The sequence below is a fragment of the Calypte anna genome, chromosome 2 (assembly GCF_003957555.1).
Source record: "Calypte anna isolate BGI_N300 chromosome 2, bCalAnn1_v1.p, whole genome shotgun sequence".
Classification (NCBI taxonomy): domain Eukaryota; kingdom Metazoa; phylum Chordata; class Aves; order Apodiformes; family Trochilidae; genus Calypte; species Calypte anna.
Window position 1 is genome coordinate 89234689 of NC_044245.1, and position 14700 is coordinate 89249388.

At 40.0% G+C, this 14700-nt stretch overlaps 1 protein-coding gene across 1 annotated transcript in view; it reads left to right on the forward strand.

Annotated features, from left to right (window-relative positions):
• Nucleotides 1-14700, forward strand: part of GABBR2 (gamma-aminobutyric acid type B receptor subunit 2) — a 470545-nt gene that overhangs the window by 284781 nt on the left and 171064 nt on the right. The window contains exon 10 of the mRNA XM_030445229.1: nt 13159-13239. Within this exon, the coding sequence (XP_030301089.1) occupies nt 13159-13239 (81 nt within the window). The remainder of the gene's footprint in view (nt 1-13158; nt 13240-14700) is intronic.

The following is a 14700-nucleotide window of genomic DNA, read 5'->3' on the forward strand; positions in this document are numbered from 1 at the left end:
GAACAAATATCCCTCACATTTGAAACAGTAGAATTTTTCAGGTTTTGATTCAAGTAGTTAAAAACTGACAGTATTTTTTTTATTGTTCAGTTTTTCTAGAGGTTTTTTCATCTACAGGATTCTTTTATCTAGTCTTTTGTGTCCAGCCAACTGTAGTGTCTCTTCACTGCCGTACTGTAATACAGTGATACACAAGAAAAAAATGCAGACTTCTGCTCTCTGGCTTTAATCAGCTTTTCTAGAATTTTGCCTTATGTTATATTTCATTCTTATGGGCATAAATCCTGTCCTCTAGTAACAAGTGTAATGTTCAAGCTAAAATCATCATAGCTTTGTGCTATGAATTTTCTGGGCAAGATAGATTCTCTCAGAATCTTAGTGTTTCATCAGACTGTTTTCTCTCTGTACTTAAAATATCAGTTTTGATTCTGGAAACTCTTAGATGAATATGTTTAATGTTATGCAAAAAAACAAAGCTAAGCTTGTGTGATCTGGTTGTGCTCTGCTGTCCGTCAGGTGTATTATGTAACTGCTCTATATGAATTATTAAATCCTTTATTATTTAGAGTAATTATAATTTAATGACTGTAGCTTTTCATGAGAGTTTTTTTCTCTTAATGCAGGCCTGTTTTCTACATCTATTCAAACTCCAGATGAAGAAGTAAAAGGAACAATTAATCAGAACTTAAAATTAAGCAGCACAATAAAGCATAATGTATTTTAGGAAAGTTTTGATGCAATCATTAAAGATAAAATCAGGGACAATCACTCAAAACTCCTCTTTGTAACTTAATCAGTTTTCTAAACTACTTTGCTCTTAGTAAAATATGCCTTGTTCCAAATTAGTACTAAAAGGAGATTACTGTTGGCTCTTTTTCCTCCTTTTTTTTTCTGGTGTGTGTTTTTTTGGTTGGTTGGTTTTTGTTTTTGGTTTGTTGTTGGGTTTTTTCCCCCAGTGGATTAGTAATACAAAGAGATTATTAAAACAGGTTAAAGCAATCGGAGTTTTACTAAAGTAGATGCAAAACTGAGTTATTTTTCTGTAACTCTGACTTTTAATAAGTTCCAGATGGACTGTGGTTTGTTCCTCTTGATTACAAAATCAGCTTATAGGTTAATAGAATATCTTACCAAACCAAAATATTTTCCTGAATGAGATTTCTTCTGAAAATACTATTGTGGTTTTTTTCCTGCAGGTTTTATCACCAGTAGCAGGTATACTAGTTTAAAAGTAGAATGCATCCTACTCAAATGTACTGGTAGTAACTAGAGGAAGCCAAATAGCATTACCAACATGAAAAAATATGTACTAGGGTGAGTTATATTCCAATTTGGCTGTTATATCTGTATACTATCATATTACTTCTCAAAAGTCTTCAGGCCTCATCCTGATATTCAATTCATATACACTTAAATCTCCCCCCAAAAAGAATGTCAAATGGAAATTGATAAAATGAGGAGTATCTTTGTAAGGGCATACTGGGCTGAGTGGGTACAGAACATTTCAAATGCTGGTTTATCAAAACTCAGCACTTCTTTTGTAGATCACCAGTGTCCCATCAAATAATCCATCTCCTGTATCTGACTCTTGGAGCCTGTGAAAACTAAGAATGGCATGGTCATTTTTTTCTAGTTGACAATATTTCATACAGAGATTTCAGCTCTTCCAGTGCCTAGAGCATGGGGCTTCACAGCTTCACCGCTTGTACCCCTCAGCCGGTTACCCAGGTTTTAAGTTCCTTACAGATATGCTTATGGTACTCCTCCCAGTGGGCACCCCAAACTTTCCAGACTTCTCAGGAGGCCTCTTGGGGGTCAGAAAGATAGGTAAGAAATGAAGGCTTCAAAAAGGAATTTCCCAGTAGCCACTTTTGCTTACAAAACCACTCAAAACAACACTCCCAAACTGCTTTTTCTCACCTTACGAATCATGAAATTCTTGGTTTTTCTGGGCGTCCTGGGCTTGTGTATTGTTTCCTGTTTTCTCACTCCCTAGTGTGCCGTCCCTAAAAGTATCAGTGACAAGCCGGTCCCCAGTGGGGAGCACAGCTCCCTGAGGACAAGGAAATACAATCTGTGGTCCCATGTGGCTCTGAAGCCAAGCTTCCTCATGGGGAGCTGATCATCAGGGGAGGGATAGAGCTTTAGAGGCTTACTGTGTCTGGCTTCTGGTGTGTTTTTCAGTGCTGACTGTCAGGTTCATCTCTGCATGGGAAGCTGGAGGAGCGATCTAGGGGAGCATCACCCCTTGTGGTCCTTTGTAGTCTTCCCTGTGTCTCCACAGGGAGTCACTTGCACATGCAGGTTATTACATAAGTGGGCTCTTTGTTCTATATATATTTTTTTTTAATTATTTGTACTGTTTCTGGAATTCTTCCCCTACTCTTACTGCAAAATGTACCTGGAATAAACCAGTCTGCATGAGTCAAAACTGGCTGTCTTGTACAATAAAAAACCCTGACAGCTACCATACAAATTGCAAGACAGAGAAGAGCATTTGCAGCTTTGTGTAAATGTGTACAATGCTGCCTCAGCTACCTTATTTTGTATCTCAGAATGAGGACAGTTGGGAATTCTGCATTCCCAACTTGGGGTTGACCCTGAATCATGAGGAGGATTTTCAAAGCCCTCTATGTGCTGCAGTGTTTTTGCGGGCCAACTGGTGTAATGGTAAGAGTGGATATTCAAGGACATAGTAGTTCAGTTTCAACCCTCACAATACACACTGCTGCTGTTGCTGCTCTCCTCCCATCTCAGGAGTGATAATGGTGAAACTTGAACCTCTGAATAATGCACTCTGAAAAAGTTTAAGGATGGGGTGTGTAAGGAAGAAGCCAGAACATCTTGTTTTCTGACCTCTCAGCTGGAGCAGAACAGGCACTGCCTGCTGCGAGGCTGCTCAGCATATGTTGAGCCCTCTCCTCCCAGAGGAGGGGAAACACAGCCCTGACAGATGGACAGGGAAGGCCCTGATCGTGTCATCATAGGTATGCATCCAAGTGTGCCATATCTGAGCCCTTTTTTTGTCTCTTCTTCTGTGTGAGTTAACCAGAAGGCAGGCAGGCCTTGCTGAGCAGAGAGAAAGCAGCCTTGGACCTGGGAGGTCTTCAGGGAAGTCAGCCCAAGCCTGTTGGTCTGCACAATTTGAATTCCCAATGTAGAAAATGGACTAGTGTAGCAGAGCAAAGGTACTTAAAGGCACACAAGATTAATAAAGGTCTGTCATTATTTAATGATTGAGAAAATTCCTTCTAGTAGTTTCTATACATGCAATAAAGAGATAAAGAAGTTGCTGGGAACCTCTGCCTTCTTCATATCACTTGTCACCAGTTCTCCTCTTTCTTTTCTGAGGGGGCCCACACCTTCCCTAATCTTCTTTTCTACCACTAATATACCTATAGGTTTTTACATTATTCCCCTTGATCTCTCTGTCTTGATTTAATTTTAGTTTTGGCTTTTCTTACCAGGTCTCCTGCTGCTCAGGCAGCTTTCTTATATGTCCCCCATTCTCTGTCCTCTCTTCCACTCCTTGTAAAGTTTATTTTTGTGGGCTAGTGTATCCAGGAGCTCCCTGCTCATTCCAGCAGTTCTAGCATTCTTTCCTTCCTTCCTTCCTTCCTTCCTTCCTCTTTGTTGGTATGCTTTGCCCCTGGACACGGAGAAGGTAATCCTTGAATATTGACCAGCTGTCCTGGGCCCCTTTCCCTCCAGGGCTTCATCCCATGGTACTTTGGCCAGCAAATCCTTGAAGTGATCAAAGTCTGCATGCCTGAAGTCCAGGGCCATAAGCCTGGAATACATCCTCCTAGTTGCCCTGAGGATCTTAAATTCTAGCACTTCATGGTCACTGCATCCAAGGTTATCCCTGGGCCTCATGTTGCTCACCAGCCCCTCCCCATTGGTGAGAACAAGATCATCAACAGCATGGCGCCTTTTCTTGTTGGTTCTTCTACCATTTGGAGGAGGAATTTGTTATCTATGCATTCCAGAAACATCCTGGATTGCTGGTGCCTTGCTATATTGTCCCTCCAGCAGATGCCAGAATGGTTGAAATCGCCCATGAGGGTCAGAGCCTGTGACTGCAAAACCACTTCTATCTGCCACAAGCCTCATCTGCTTGGTTCTGCTGGTCAGACAGTCTGTAGCAGACTCCTGCCATAACATCACCTTCCCCTACCATCCCTTTAATCTTAACCCATATGCTCTCAAGGATCTCATTGTCATTCCCCAGGTGGAGCTCCATCGATTCTAGCAAGTCACTGATGCAGCGGGTAACACCTCCTCCCCTCCTACCCTACTTGTCCTTCCTAAAGAGCTTGTATCCATCAATCCCTACATTCCAATCATGGGAATGATCCCACCAAGTTTCAGTAATAGCCACTATGTCATAGCTGTCCAGCAGCACCGTGGCCCTTAAATAATCCTGTTAATTGCCCAAGCTCCATGCGTTCACATAGAGGCACTTCAGCTGGGCTGGCCATGTCACCCTCTTGTGCAAATCCCCCTTGATTCCCATTGTGGCATCTTCCCTAGCTTCTCTCTGGGCAGCAAGTCCCTGGGCAGAGAGTCCCTGCTAGCACTCCTTCCCTCTGCCCTTTGTGTGCTGCCCCACTGTTTGTCACAGGCAAACATGGGATTATTAACCCCTTCCCCCATCAAACCTAGTTTAAAGCCCTATGAGTGAGCCTTGCCAAATCCTGCCCTGGAATCCTTTTCCCCCTTTGGGACAAGTGGATCCCATTAGCTGCTCACAGCTCTGGTGCCTTGTGAACTGCTCTGGGGTCGTAAAATTCAAAGCCTTGTCGATGACACCAGTCCTGAAGCCCTGAATAGACTTGTTTGCTCTTCCTATGTATTCACTCATCTATCACTGAATTAAAGGGATGGAGGATAACACAACTTGAGCTGCTCATCCCTTAACCAGATGCCCCAAGACCCTGAAATTTCTTCGAATTGATTGTGATCCTCTCATTGTAACATCATCACTACCCACCTGAAAGACCAGAAGCAGGTAGTAATCAGAAGGACTCACCAGATTGGGAAGTTTACCTCTGATGTCCTTTAGCTAGGCACCAGGGAGACATGAGTAGGTTCAGCCTGCATATGGGGCCTTCTGTTCCCTTCAGAAGGGAGTCACCCACAACAATGACCCTTCAATTTTTCTCTTCAGGGTCTGTTTTGATGGCTGGCTTGAGGTGAGCCTGCCCTGGTGACACTTCTGGCCTTTGTCAGTCCTCATCCTTGCTCACAGCTCCTTGCATAGAGTCTCGTAGCTGTTCTGCAATGGGACTATAGGTGGTGTGCTTCTTAAAGGAACATCCTTACTCCATTTATTTAATTTCTTTTGTCAGGAAGAGACCTGTTCCTGTTGACTTTGCTCGTGTGGGTTACAACAAGAAGTCTGGGGAGCTCGCTGATGAGAGGATATGGAATCTTCTGTTCCACTAAGAGTTACCTCCCTTTCCATTTCTGTTGTGATCTGTTTGTGGTAGTGGTCAGTTTCCCTCTCACACTCCCTATTCTCTCACTCTACCTATTCACTTCACCCCTGAGCTCCATCACTTCACCTTGGAGCTGTGCCACCTTGGAGCAGGTCATCAACCAGAGATGGCATTTCTCCCTGTTGCCAGTGAAAGGCTGTGGCATTCCTCACAGACTGTGATACCAATATGCTTGGATACCAATATCCTTTTTTGTGGGTGCCAGGACTACAGTCTTCCTCCTCCATCACTCCTTAAGTAAATGACCAGTGGTGTAAATAATGTACCAGTGAGTAAATAATGGTGGTGTTATCAATTCAGGTTTTAAGAAGGGATTGTTTTAAACTCAAAGTAATTATTTTTTATTTCATTATATAGCTCTTTGATACATAATATATATACCTAAGATACTCAGGTATTAAATCCACAGTAAATATATTACTAAATTTCCATGCAGAGCTAGAAGTCAGTATAACAAACAAAATAGCAGATGTATAATCAGGAAGGTAAAAACAAATTATGAAAATAACCAGTAAAAATAATTTTTATCAGCTTTAAAAATGCAGGTGCTTGAGCATTTTATGGAAAGTGTAGGCCAACCACAAAAGATGTATGGCCAGAAGGGTGAGGGAGGTGATTCCACCCCTCTACTCTACTTTTGTAAGACCACACCTGGAATACTGTGTACAGCTTTGGAGTCCCCAGCACAGGAAAGATATATACCTGTTGGAGAGGGTCCACAGAAGGGCCACAAAGATGATCAGAGCACTTCTGCTACAAAGACAGGCTGAGAGACTTGGGGTCACTCAGCCTGGAGGAGGCTTGGGGGGAGACCCTATAGCATCCACCCAGTACCTGAGGGGACCTGCAGGAAAGATGGGGTGGGGCTTTTCACCAGAGAATGTAGTGATAGGATAAGGGGTAATGGTTTTAAATGGAGAGAGCTTAGGTTTAGGTTAGATATTAGGAAAAAATTCTTCACCGTGAGGGTAGTAAGACACTGGAATAGGTTGCCTAGGAAAGCTGTTGATACCCCTTCCCTAGAAGTGTTTAAAGCCAGGATGGATGGGGCCTTGAGCCACTTGGTCTAGTGGGAAGTGTCCCTGCCCAAGCAGGGCGGTTGGATCGTGATTATCTTTAAGATCATTTCCAACCCTAACCATTCAATGATTCTATGATAAAAAACTTCACGAGCTATAAAACTGATAGATTTTTATGAGTTCAGGATACTAAATGACATTTTATGTGCTGCTTGCATACTTGCTTGCTGTGTCCTGCTGGCTAAATACCATCACTAATGTATTGAATTAAGCCCAGGGTAAAGACTTCTTAGCTATATATACTACTTTCATAACTCAGGATTTCCTGTGTGTTGTGTGCACTGTAATCCAGGAATGTCAGAAATATAACACCAGACAAGATCTTAAAATGAAGGAAATTGTTATGCAGGGGTTAAAAGATCAAGGTAACATTTCTTAGGGCAAAATAGATTTTTAACTACAAGTAAAAGGATAAAAACTGTGGTAATTCAAATCATTGCAGAGGTAACATTTTTCTTTTTTTATCCTTCCTTTATTCTGTCGATGAATAATTTTCTATCTGATGTGGTATTTTCTTCCATATTTGAACAGTGATTCTTAATCTCAGCATTTCTGTCTTTAAACAAAGAACTGTTGCCTACAACTGAATATAATTCATGAAAAAGGCTTTGCTCATTCATTATGTATAAGCTTCTCCTATGATTTTTTTAATAAATTGGAAACGCTCAATGTTTATTGGTTCTCGGTGATATGAGATAAAGAAAACGGAAAAGCTTCCCGTTCCTGTTTGACAATGATATATTACAAAAGTCAGGATTGCATTAATTTGCTAAAGGTTTCTACAGGATCCACAATGTGAAATGTTGCTGTATTTATTCTGAAGGAAATTAGCTTTCATGACACTTGGTTTAATTCCGTATTGTAAAGGCATTTAAAACAGCATTTCCAGCTTATGGGATAGTTTTTTATTTTTTGTAATGGTTTTCAAACTGAGTGACACAAAGGCAAGACAGGTTAGAAGATACTTTTCAGGCAGTTTGCACAGGAGTCACTGAAAGATGGGCACTGTTCTTAGATTTACCATCAGTTTGCAGTCTCCAGCTTATGTTTTTTACTCCTTGTGTTCAGCCCATCTTCTTTCTTGGGACTTGTTCTCTTAAAGTGCTAAAGAAAAACATTCACACTTTGAAAGAGAATGTGACCAGAAGCCAAAGTGGAAAAGAAGCCAGACTCAGGAAACCGTAATGTAATGTGTCTGTCCACCCTTTGCCTTGTCTCTGGCCAGAACCTCTCAATGAGTTGCCTGTTGTTTCTGAATGGTGAATTTTCATGTTGGTTAGATGTTGGTTTTTTTTTGAAGTGTGAGTACTTGTGCAGTGGCATGGTTTTCAATTCATAAAGATTAATTTGAAATGAAAATATTTCTAAATGTGTCATTCTATTGCTAGGGAGCTTTAAGCATCCACTGAAGGTTGTCCAATGGAGAGCTATGAGGATGATTAGGGGACTTGAACATCTCCCTGTGAAGAAAGACTGAGAGAACTGGAGCTGTTTAGCCTTGAGGAAAAAAGGCTGAGAGGGGATCTTACTAATGTCTATTAAAATCGGAGGAGTGGGTGTTGGGAATAGGGGGTCAGTCTCTTTTTGGTGGTGCCCAGTGGTAGGACAAGGAACAATGCTTCCTATGCTAGAGCATAGGAAGTCCCACCGTAACATGCGAAAAATGTATTTACTGTGAGGGTGACAGAGCACTGGAACAGGCTGCCCAGAAAGGTTGTGGAGTCTCCTTCTCTGGAGGCTTTCAAAACCTGCCCTAGGTGATCCTGCTTTGTTCCTTCCAAGCCCTAGCATTCCATGATTCTGTGACTTCAGGTAGGTATTGTCCATAATTAGGTTCACCTGTTGGTGGCCACTTGGGCATTTTTCAGAATTCTTGAGATCTGATGAGTAAATATTTCCCATAGCTGCCAGCAGTCCTGCTGGACTGTGTAGAATGGATGAGGAACAACGTGCAAGAGCAAAATTAATCTGTTGTACCACAAGGTTTCACAATATTGGGTTCTGGCTGCTAAGTGCTGAATATGCAGCAAGATGTGCTTAGCATCTAATCACTCCCACTGAATCGTGGTGGTTAAGCAAGAGGGGCAGCTGACACAGAGTGGGAGAAGGGATGGTTAAATTAATGTCAGAGGAAGGATTTCAGGGAATATAGTGGTAATTTCCTGACTGGAGGAGCAGGAAGAGCTCTGTAAATGTTTTTAAATTTTTTCTTGAAAATTTTCAAGGACAATGAAACACAGAGGCAGCACTGTATGCATGGATTTTTTTTCAGGACAAACTAAGAACTAGATAGTATATATACTTTCAATTATAGGTGATGTAATTTTGTCTGCTGCTTCAAAATTGAAAATGTCATAAGTTTCCTTTAGATGAGAAGCCTCAGTGAGGCTTATCTGGAGAATAGTCCATAGTAATAAGTTCATTAAATTTACTTTAAAATTTACTTTATATTGGTTGCAAAGTGAATAATCATTGCTTGAACATGTTTGTAGTTCTAACTTTATGAAGAGCTGCAGATGTGACAAAGTATTAGTAGTGTCAAGCTACAGTAAGATGTTTAAAGCTTTGAGAACATCATTTTTCATTTTGAGCCATGCACTTTAGGCACAAGAGTGATGTTAGGCACACCTGCTCATTTGTCTTTAGACAAATTGGGTGGGCTAGACATACTGTTTTACATTGGTATAATCACTAGAGGTATGGGAGTTAATGAATGCATTCACGTATCAATATATTTTAATTTTTTTATAACTTTGCAGGATACGTAATTTCAGGATTATTATTGTAGAATGTATTATTTCAGGGTGCTGTTACTAACACAGGCATAAATTGTACTGATAATTATACTGGGTTATATGTGTTTATGTTGGCTTAACTGCAGGGTGCATAAAGGAGAACAAGGAAATCCCTGTCACATCCCTCATGTGCTTTCTCTCATCCTTTAACATCTCCTATTAGAAAATACCTTCATGAGGCATGAACAAGTATACTTATAAGAATGTAGTAGAGATGGAAACTGACATTTAGTGAAAGGAACTGAAAGTATGCATAGTCTCATTTGAAAATTCTCAATGTAAATGTAAGTGGTTAGCAGTCATACTGGCAGTCATAACACTGCTTTCCATTTTGGTTAGTGGGTTTTTTTGTTGGTTTTTTTTTTAGTTAGTGGATGTAAGTTGTAGGATTATTTTTGCTCTTATTCAATAGGAACATGTGACTGCCTGATATGCAATTAAGATTTCATTTTATTAGCTTTGTGAAATACGATCCAATTATTTAAATGGTAGGGTGTCAGATTGTCTGGAGTTGCTTAAAGTGGGCTGTAAAATTCTGTAATAAAGCATGTAGAAGAAAATATTTTAATTCACCTTCAGGAATAGTTCAGTTCTTCGTTGGCAGAAGGCTTTTATCTTGGCCATATCAGTAATCTCTTCTGTGACAATTAATTAATGACAAGGATTACTATTGTTTATAGTGATTTTAAATAGGCATAATTTTCAGTGCCATATTTCTGGGCCAATTTCCTTTAGGTTGGTTAGTTTTCATACTTTTCTGTTCCTATGTGAAAGAACACCTGTGAATTCAAGTCCTAAAAGCACACCTTTCCTATCATGGTGTGGAAAAACACCTCAAAAAACAAGTATTTTTCCCCTTATACTTTTCTTCCCCATTTAAACCTGAGCAGGAGGGGGTTCAATACACTCTCTCCTTAATGGTTATGGAAAGATCAAGTTAAAAATAATGATAGCTCCACAGAAAGAAGAATGTTTTATTCCAAATATTGTTTAAAGCACTTTGTTGGTGTATTTATTTGAGGGAGTTACACTTCCTCCTGTCCTTTTGCTGTTGAACACACAGAGATTTTGACAGATATGAGCTATGTTATACAAACAGTATACTGATGTGAATAATTCAGAATTTCCAAGGGGAGTTCAAATGAATGATATATAAATGATGTATAAAATGATATGTAAAAAGCAGAACCTGGAGTAGCATGCTTAACTATGCTGGCCTGTGCAAGAACAGAGAGTCATACTGCTGCCTCCTTGTTTCCTTTAATTAATATTTGGAGATCACTTGGTCACTAATCATCACTTGTGCTTCAGGAAATGAAAACCCAACAGCTGTAGTTATACTCCTTGCTGAGAGTACAAAAGAGCCCAAAGACTTTATGTCTCTGCCCCCCTGTAACCATACCAGAATATAGATAGAATACCCTTAATCTCAAAAAAAAAAGTTTATTTCCCTCATAGATTCCTTTCTACAGTTTAACTAAGATATTTGGTATCTTTATGGCTTTTCTTGACTTCAGTAGACCTTGGCATGTGCTCTAGGAACTGTCCTTTGCCATTTGCAAGGGATAAGGCATTGATAATGTGGTTCCTAGGTATAAAAACACTGTTTTTTCCCACACTCCTGGGTTTCTATGTCCAAAAAAATTTCACTGTTACCACAGCCTGCCATGGGCCCAGCTCCATTGCTACAAGGGTTAGCTCCTGGTACTCAGGCTAGCTAGTTGTAGGTTACCCCATCTATGTTGGACTGGCATTTACCATCATGGGCACATTTACTTTATCTGCAAAGGAAGCCATGTAAGAATTTTCAAATGTCAAAAAGGAATGGTATTGTATGTCCCATGAAGCAATCACAGGAAAAGTTTCTCAGTTGCAGTACCTTAGTTAGGCCATAGACTTGTTCTCTTTTGTGTATGCTTCCCCACCTATTATATTCTTCTTATGTGTAATCTAGTCCTGGTGAGCTCTCCACACAGAAATGCTTATGAAGCATTAACTCTTTTCTCATTGCTGCTCATCACAATTATCAGGTGTAGCCTCTTGCTGTAAATTGTGTCTAGGCCAACACTAAGGTCTGTGTCCTCTCAATTTGGTGTACATAGATGCTGGAATCAAACGTGCAAAGTGGATGTCGGTGTTTGCCTTTTTTCTCTCTAGATTGTGTTTTTATGTTATAGATCTACAGGTGATAGCTGTTATGTTAAAATCCAGGTGGGAATGAATCAGTTCAGGTTTTAGCAGTTACCATTTCAGCTTTTAGATGACTACAGGGAAGATTTTATTGTTTAAGGCTGCTTAGTGTTTATGCATAGGTTCATTTCACAGAATTTTCAGACAGCAACAGAAAGTATAAACTTATACTTACTTTTAAGATTATGTAATGCTGTGTGGATGTGCTTTGTGAAACTGCTGCTGAACGCCAGGGGATTTTATTCAAAACTAATCTTAGGGCCCCACAAGTGGCTCATGCTCATGTGAAAGGCAAATCTGTTTTCAGAACTGCAAACTCCAGCTTTTCAATGGGGAATAGGAAACGCTTTGGTATCCCTGCCAGGTTTGCAGCCCAGTCTACAATTTTGTGTAAACAATTTTAACAATAAGAAGTGTGGTTTATATAAGGAAAACTTTTGCATCCTCTGAGCTCTCAGATTAGTATTAATCAGCCTGCAGATTTTGCTAAAATGAGCTGCCTGCCCCGTTCAGCAGAGCTGAACAGGCACAATGACTTTGAGTGAGAAAGGAGGAAAGGTTAATGTGAAGCTGTTGGGTGAAATACAATCTTCTCAAATTTGCCATCTCGTTCAAGATCATCGTCACCCCAAATCAGTGTCACAAATAAGGTCATGGGCTCAGAATTTAAATGTAAATTGAGTTTGTTCATGCCCAGACATAGAGGCCTGAAAGGAAATTTCTGGCTCTGCTGAGCTAGCTCGTCAAAGAAAACTTTAGCCACTGTGTCTGTGGCTTATAAGGCTCTTATCAATCAGTGTAACTGATAATTTTCCAAGTTTCTAGACTGCTAAGCAATACCAAACCTCCAATAGCAGAAATTAATTGATGCCAGATGTCATCAGAAGAGTGGGACAAATGTGTGCCAGAGTTCCAGCTACAGTGCCAAGGCAGCAGCCAAGCAAATTAGGCTCCTATATATTTGCATTATTCTGCTCTGTTAGGTACATGAAGGCCATATATGCCATGATAGTTCCAAAATAGCAGATGAGTGTAACAGTAAAATTTTAGCTCCAGTGCATATTGGTTTTAATTACATTAACATAGTATGTTTTGCAGTCAGGGTACTAATGAGTTGCTAATTCCCAGTCAGAATATGAGGTTAGATTCCCAGTGTATCTATTAACTAGCCAGTCTACTCCATACTGGCTGGAGCCTGCCACTATGACTCCCCTGGGAAATACTTCACAAACTAAGATGTCCTACTTGTTCAATGGGAGTGAAAAGTGTGATTTAGCTGTTTCTGTTCTCCCAGCAAAATGTTTTACACAGTGTGGGCCCTTAAGTGTGTGCTCTTCAATATTGTGTCTATGCACAATGACAGTTCCCTGGTTGTGCAAATGAGTTCTGAAAAATACCTTCTGTTCCTTTAAAGAATCAGAAATATTTCTTTTAATGATGCTAGCTGTCTGGCATTCTGCTTTAATAATTCATGCACTTCAGGAATATTTCTTCTCCTTTTGACATACTGTCAAAAAAGAAGGCAAAAAACAGATAAATAATTGAGAACATGTGAACTGCCATAAACAATCGCTCTTGTTTCTTTCTCTACAGAAAGAAAGGAAGTCAAAGTGGGAGAGTACAACGCTGTGGCTGACACGCTGGATATATTCAACGACCACATCAGGTTCCAAGGTAGGACAGAATACTGGAAAGGAATACAGGAATTACACAGAGAGATGTATGTAGTTTGCAAGACTGCATATAGTTGAGCAACTGTTTTAGGATTTTTAATATCAGGATGCTATGACAGTATAAAGAGATGAGGATCCAAGCTGTGCTTAAAAAAAGGTAGAAGGAAAATTCTAAAAAAACCTGAAACAAAACAAAACTAAACCCTGCCATGTTTTGATACTACTTTTTGATGATAGTGTTGTTGTTCCAATGAATAGGACAAATTCAGATTTACATATGTACGCAAATATTCTTTGATATTTCAACAAGGTGCAGATATGACTTCTGTTTCACCTCAACCAACCAATAATGTCCTAGATTCATCCCCATTTCCCATTCTTCCAGTTCATCTCACCTGAAGGAAACACAAACAAGAGAGGTTAATTTCCTTTTGGGCATGTCTGTTTGGCAATTAGAAAATATTTTTTCATTATACCAAGGGTAGATTTAAAATGTCCCATATGAAACAGAACTAGAGAGGGTGTTCAGCCCAGCAGTACTCCAAAGGGCCACAGCAGGCTTGTGCTGGTGTATCTTCTCACCATTTTTTATCCCATGCTGAAAGTTAACATTAGAACTTCCTTTACCTAGGAAGCAGTTGGAGTGTGGGCATCCCCAGGGCTTTCTAAATATATCCTCATGGTACTTAGGTGTCAGCTGAAATGAATTTTAAGGGACTCTCCTGTTGAATATAGACATATTCATTCTTTTTAAAGCTAATAATTAAGATTTACTCATGAGCTCTGATACAGTGCAATTCAGTAATGGAAGCTAAAGTCAGTTTCTTGAGATCTGTGTCATTTTACCTGAGAGTGGTGGATGAGTATCAAGATGCTATATCCCATGGTCTGTTACACCTGCCTCCAGTGTCCCAGTACCGAAGGTTTCTTGAGCATGACTGGAGATTCATGTAATCCTTGAATGCTTGTCCATCTGATGGAGCTTTCCACCTTTCCTTTTGGTATCCTTTGATGGACTTAAAAGAGCACAGCTACCATTCACTTCTTTTATCTGTCCAGAGAAAGAGGCTTTGGAAATAAGGACTATAGAATCTGTTCCAGTTGCCTATAACTGGTACCCAGCAGATTATTTTTGCTACAAGGAGGAACTGATGGTGTATTTGAGTTCTGATTTAAATACCATTAATTTCCAGAAAACATATTCAGGATGAATGAAATAACAGGAAACAGATTTTGTCTCTCCAGTACGAACAGTAGATGATGAGAAAAATTGTCTGTTAAGGTGTTTTTCAGGATCAGATTCCAAGTTCTTGTTCTCCCTGTTCCTGGTGTTTTTTCCACCCATAGCCTGTCTTATGTTTGTCTTAGGATGTATTACGTGACTCACAGGGAAAATTCTCCATTTACACACCTTAAATTTTCATTGATGCATTGATGCACTTATGCATTTGGTGTGGAGGAC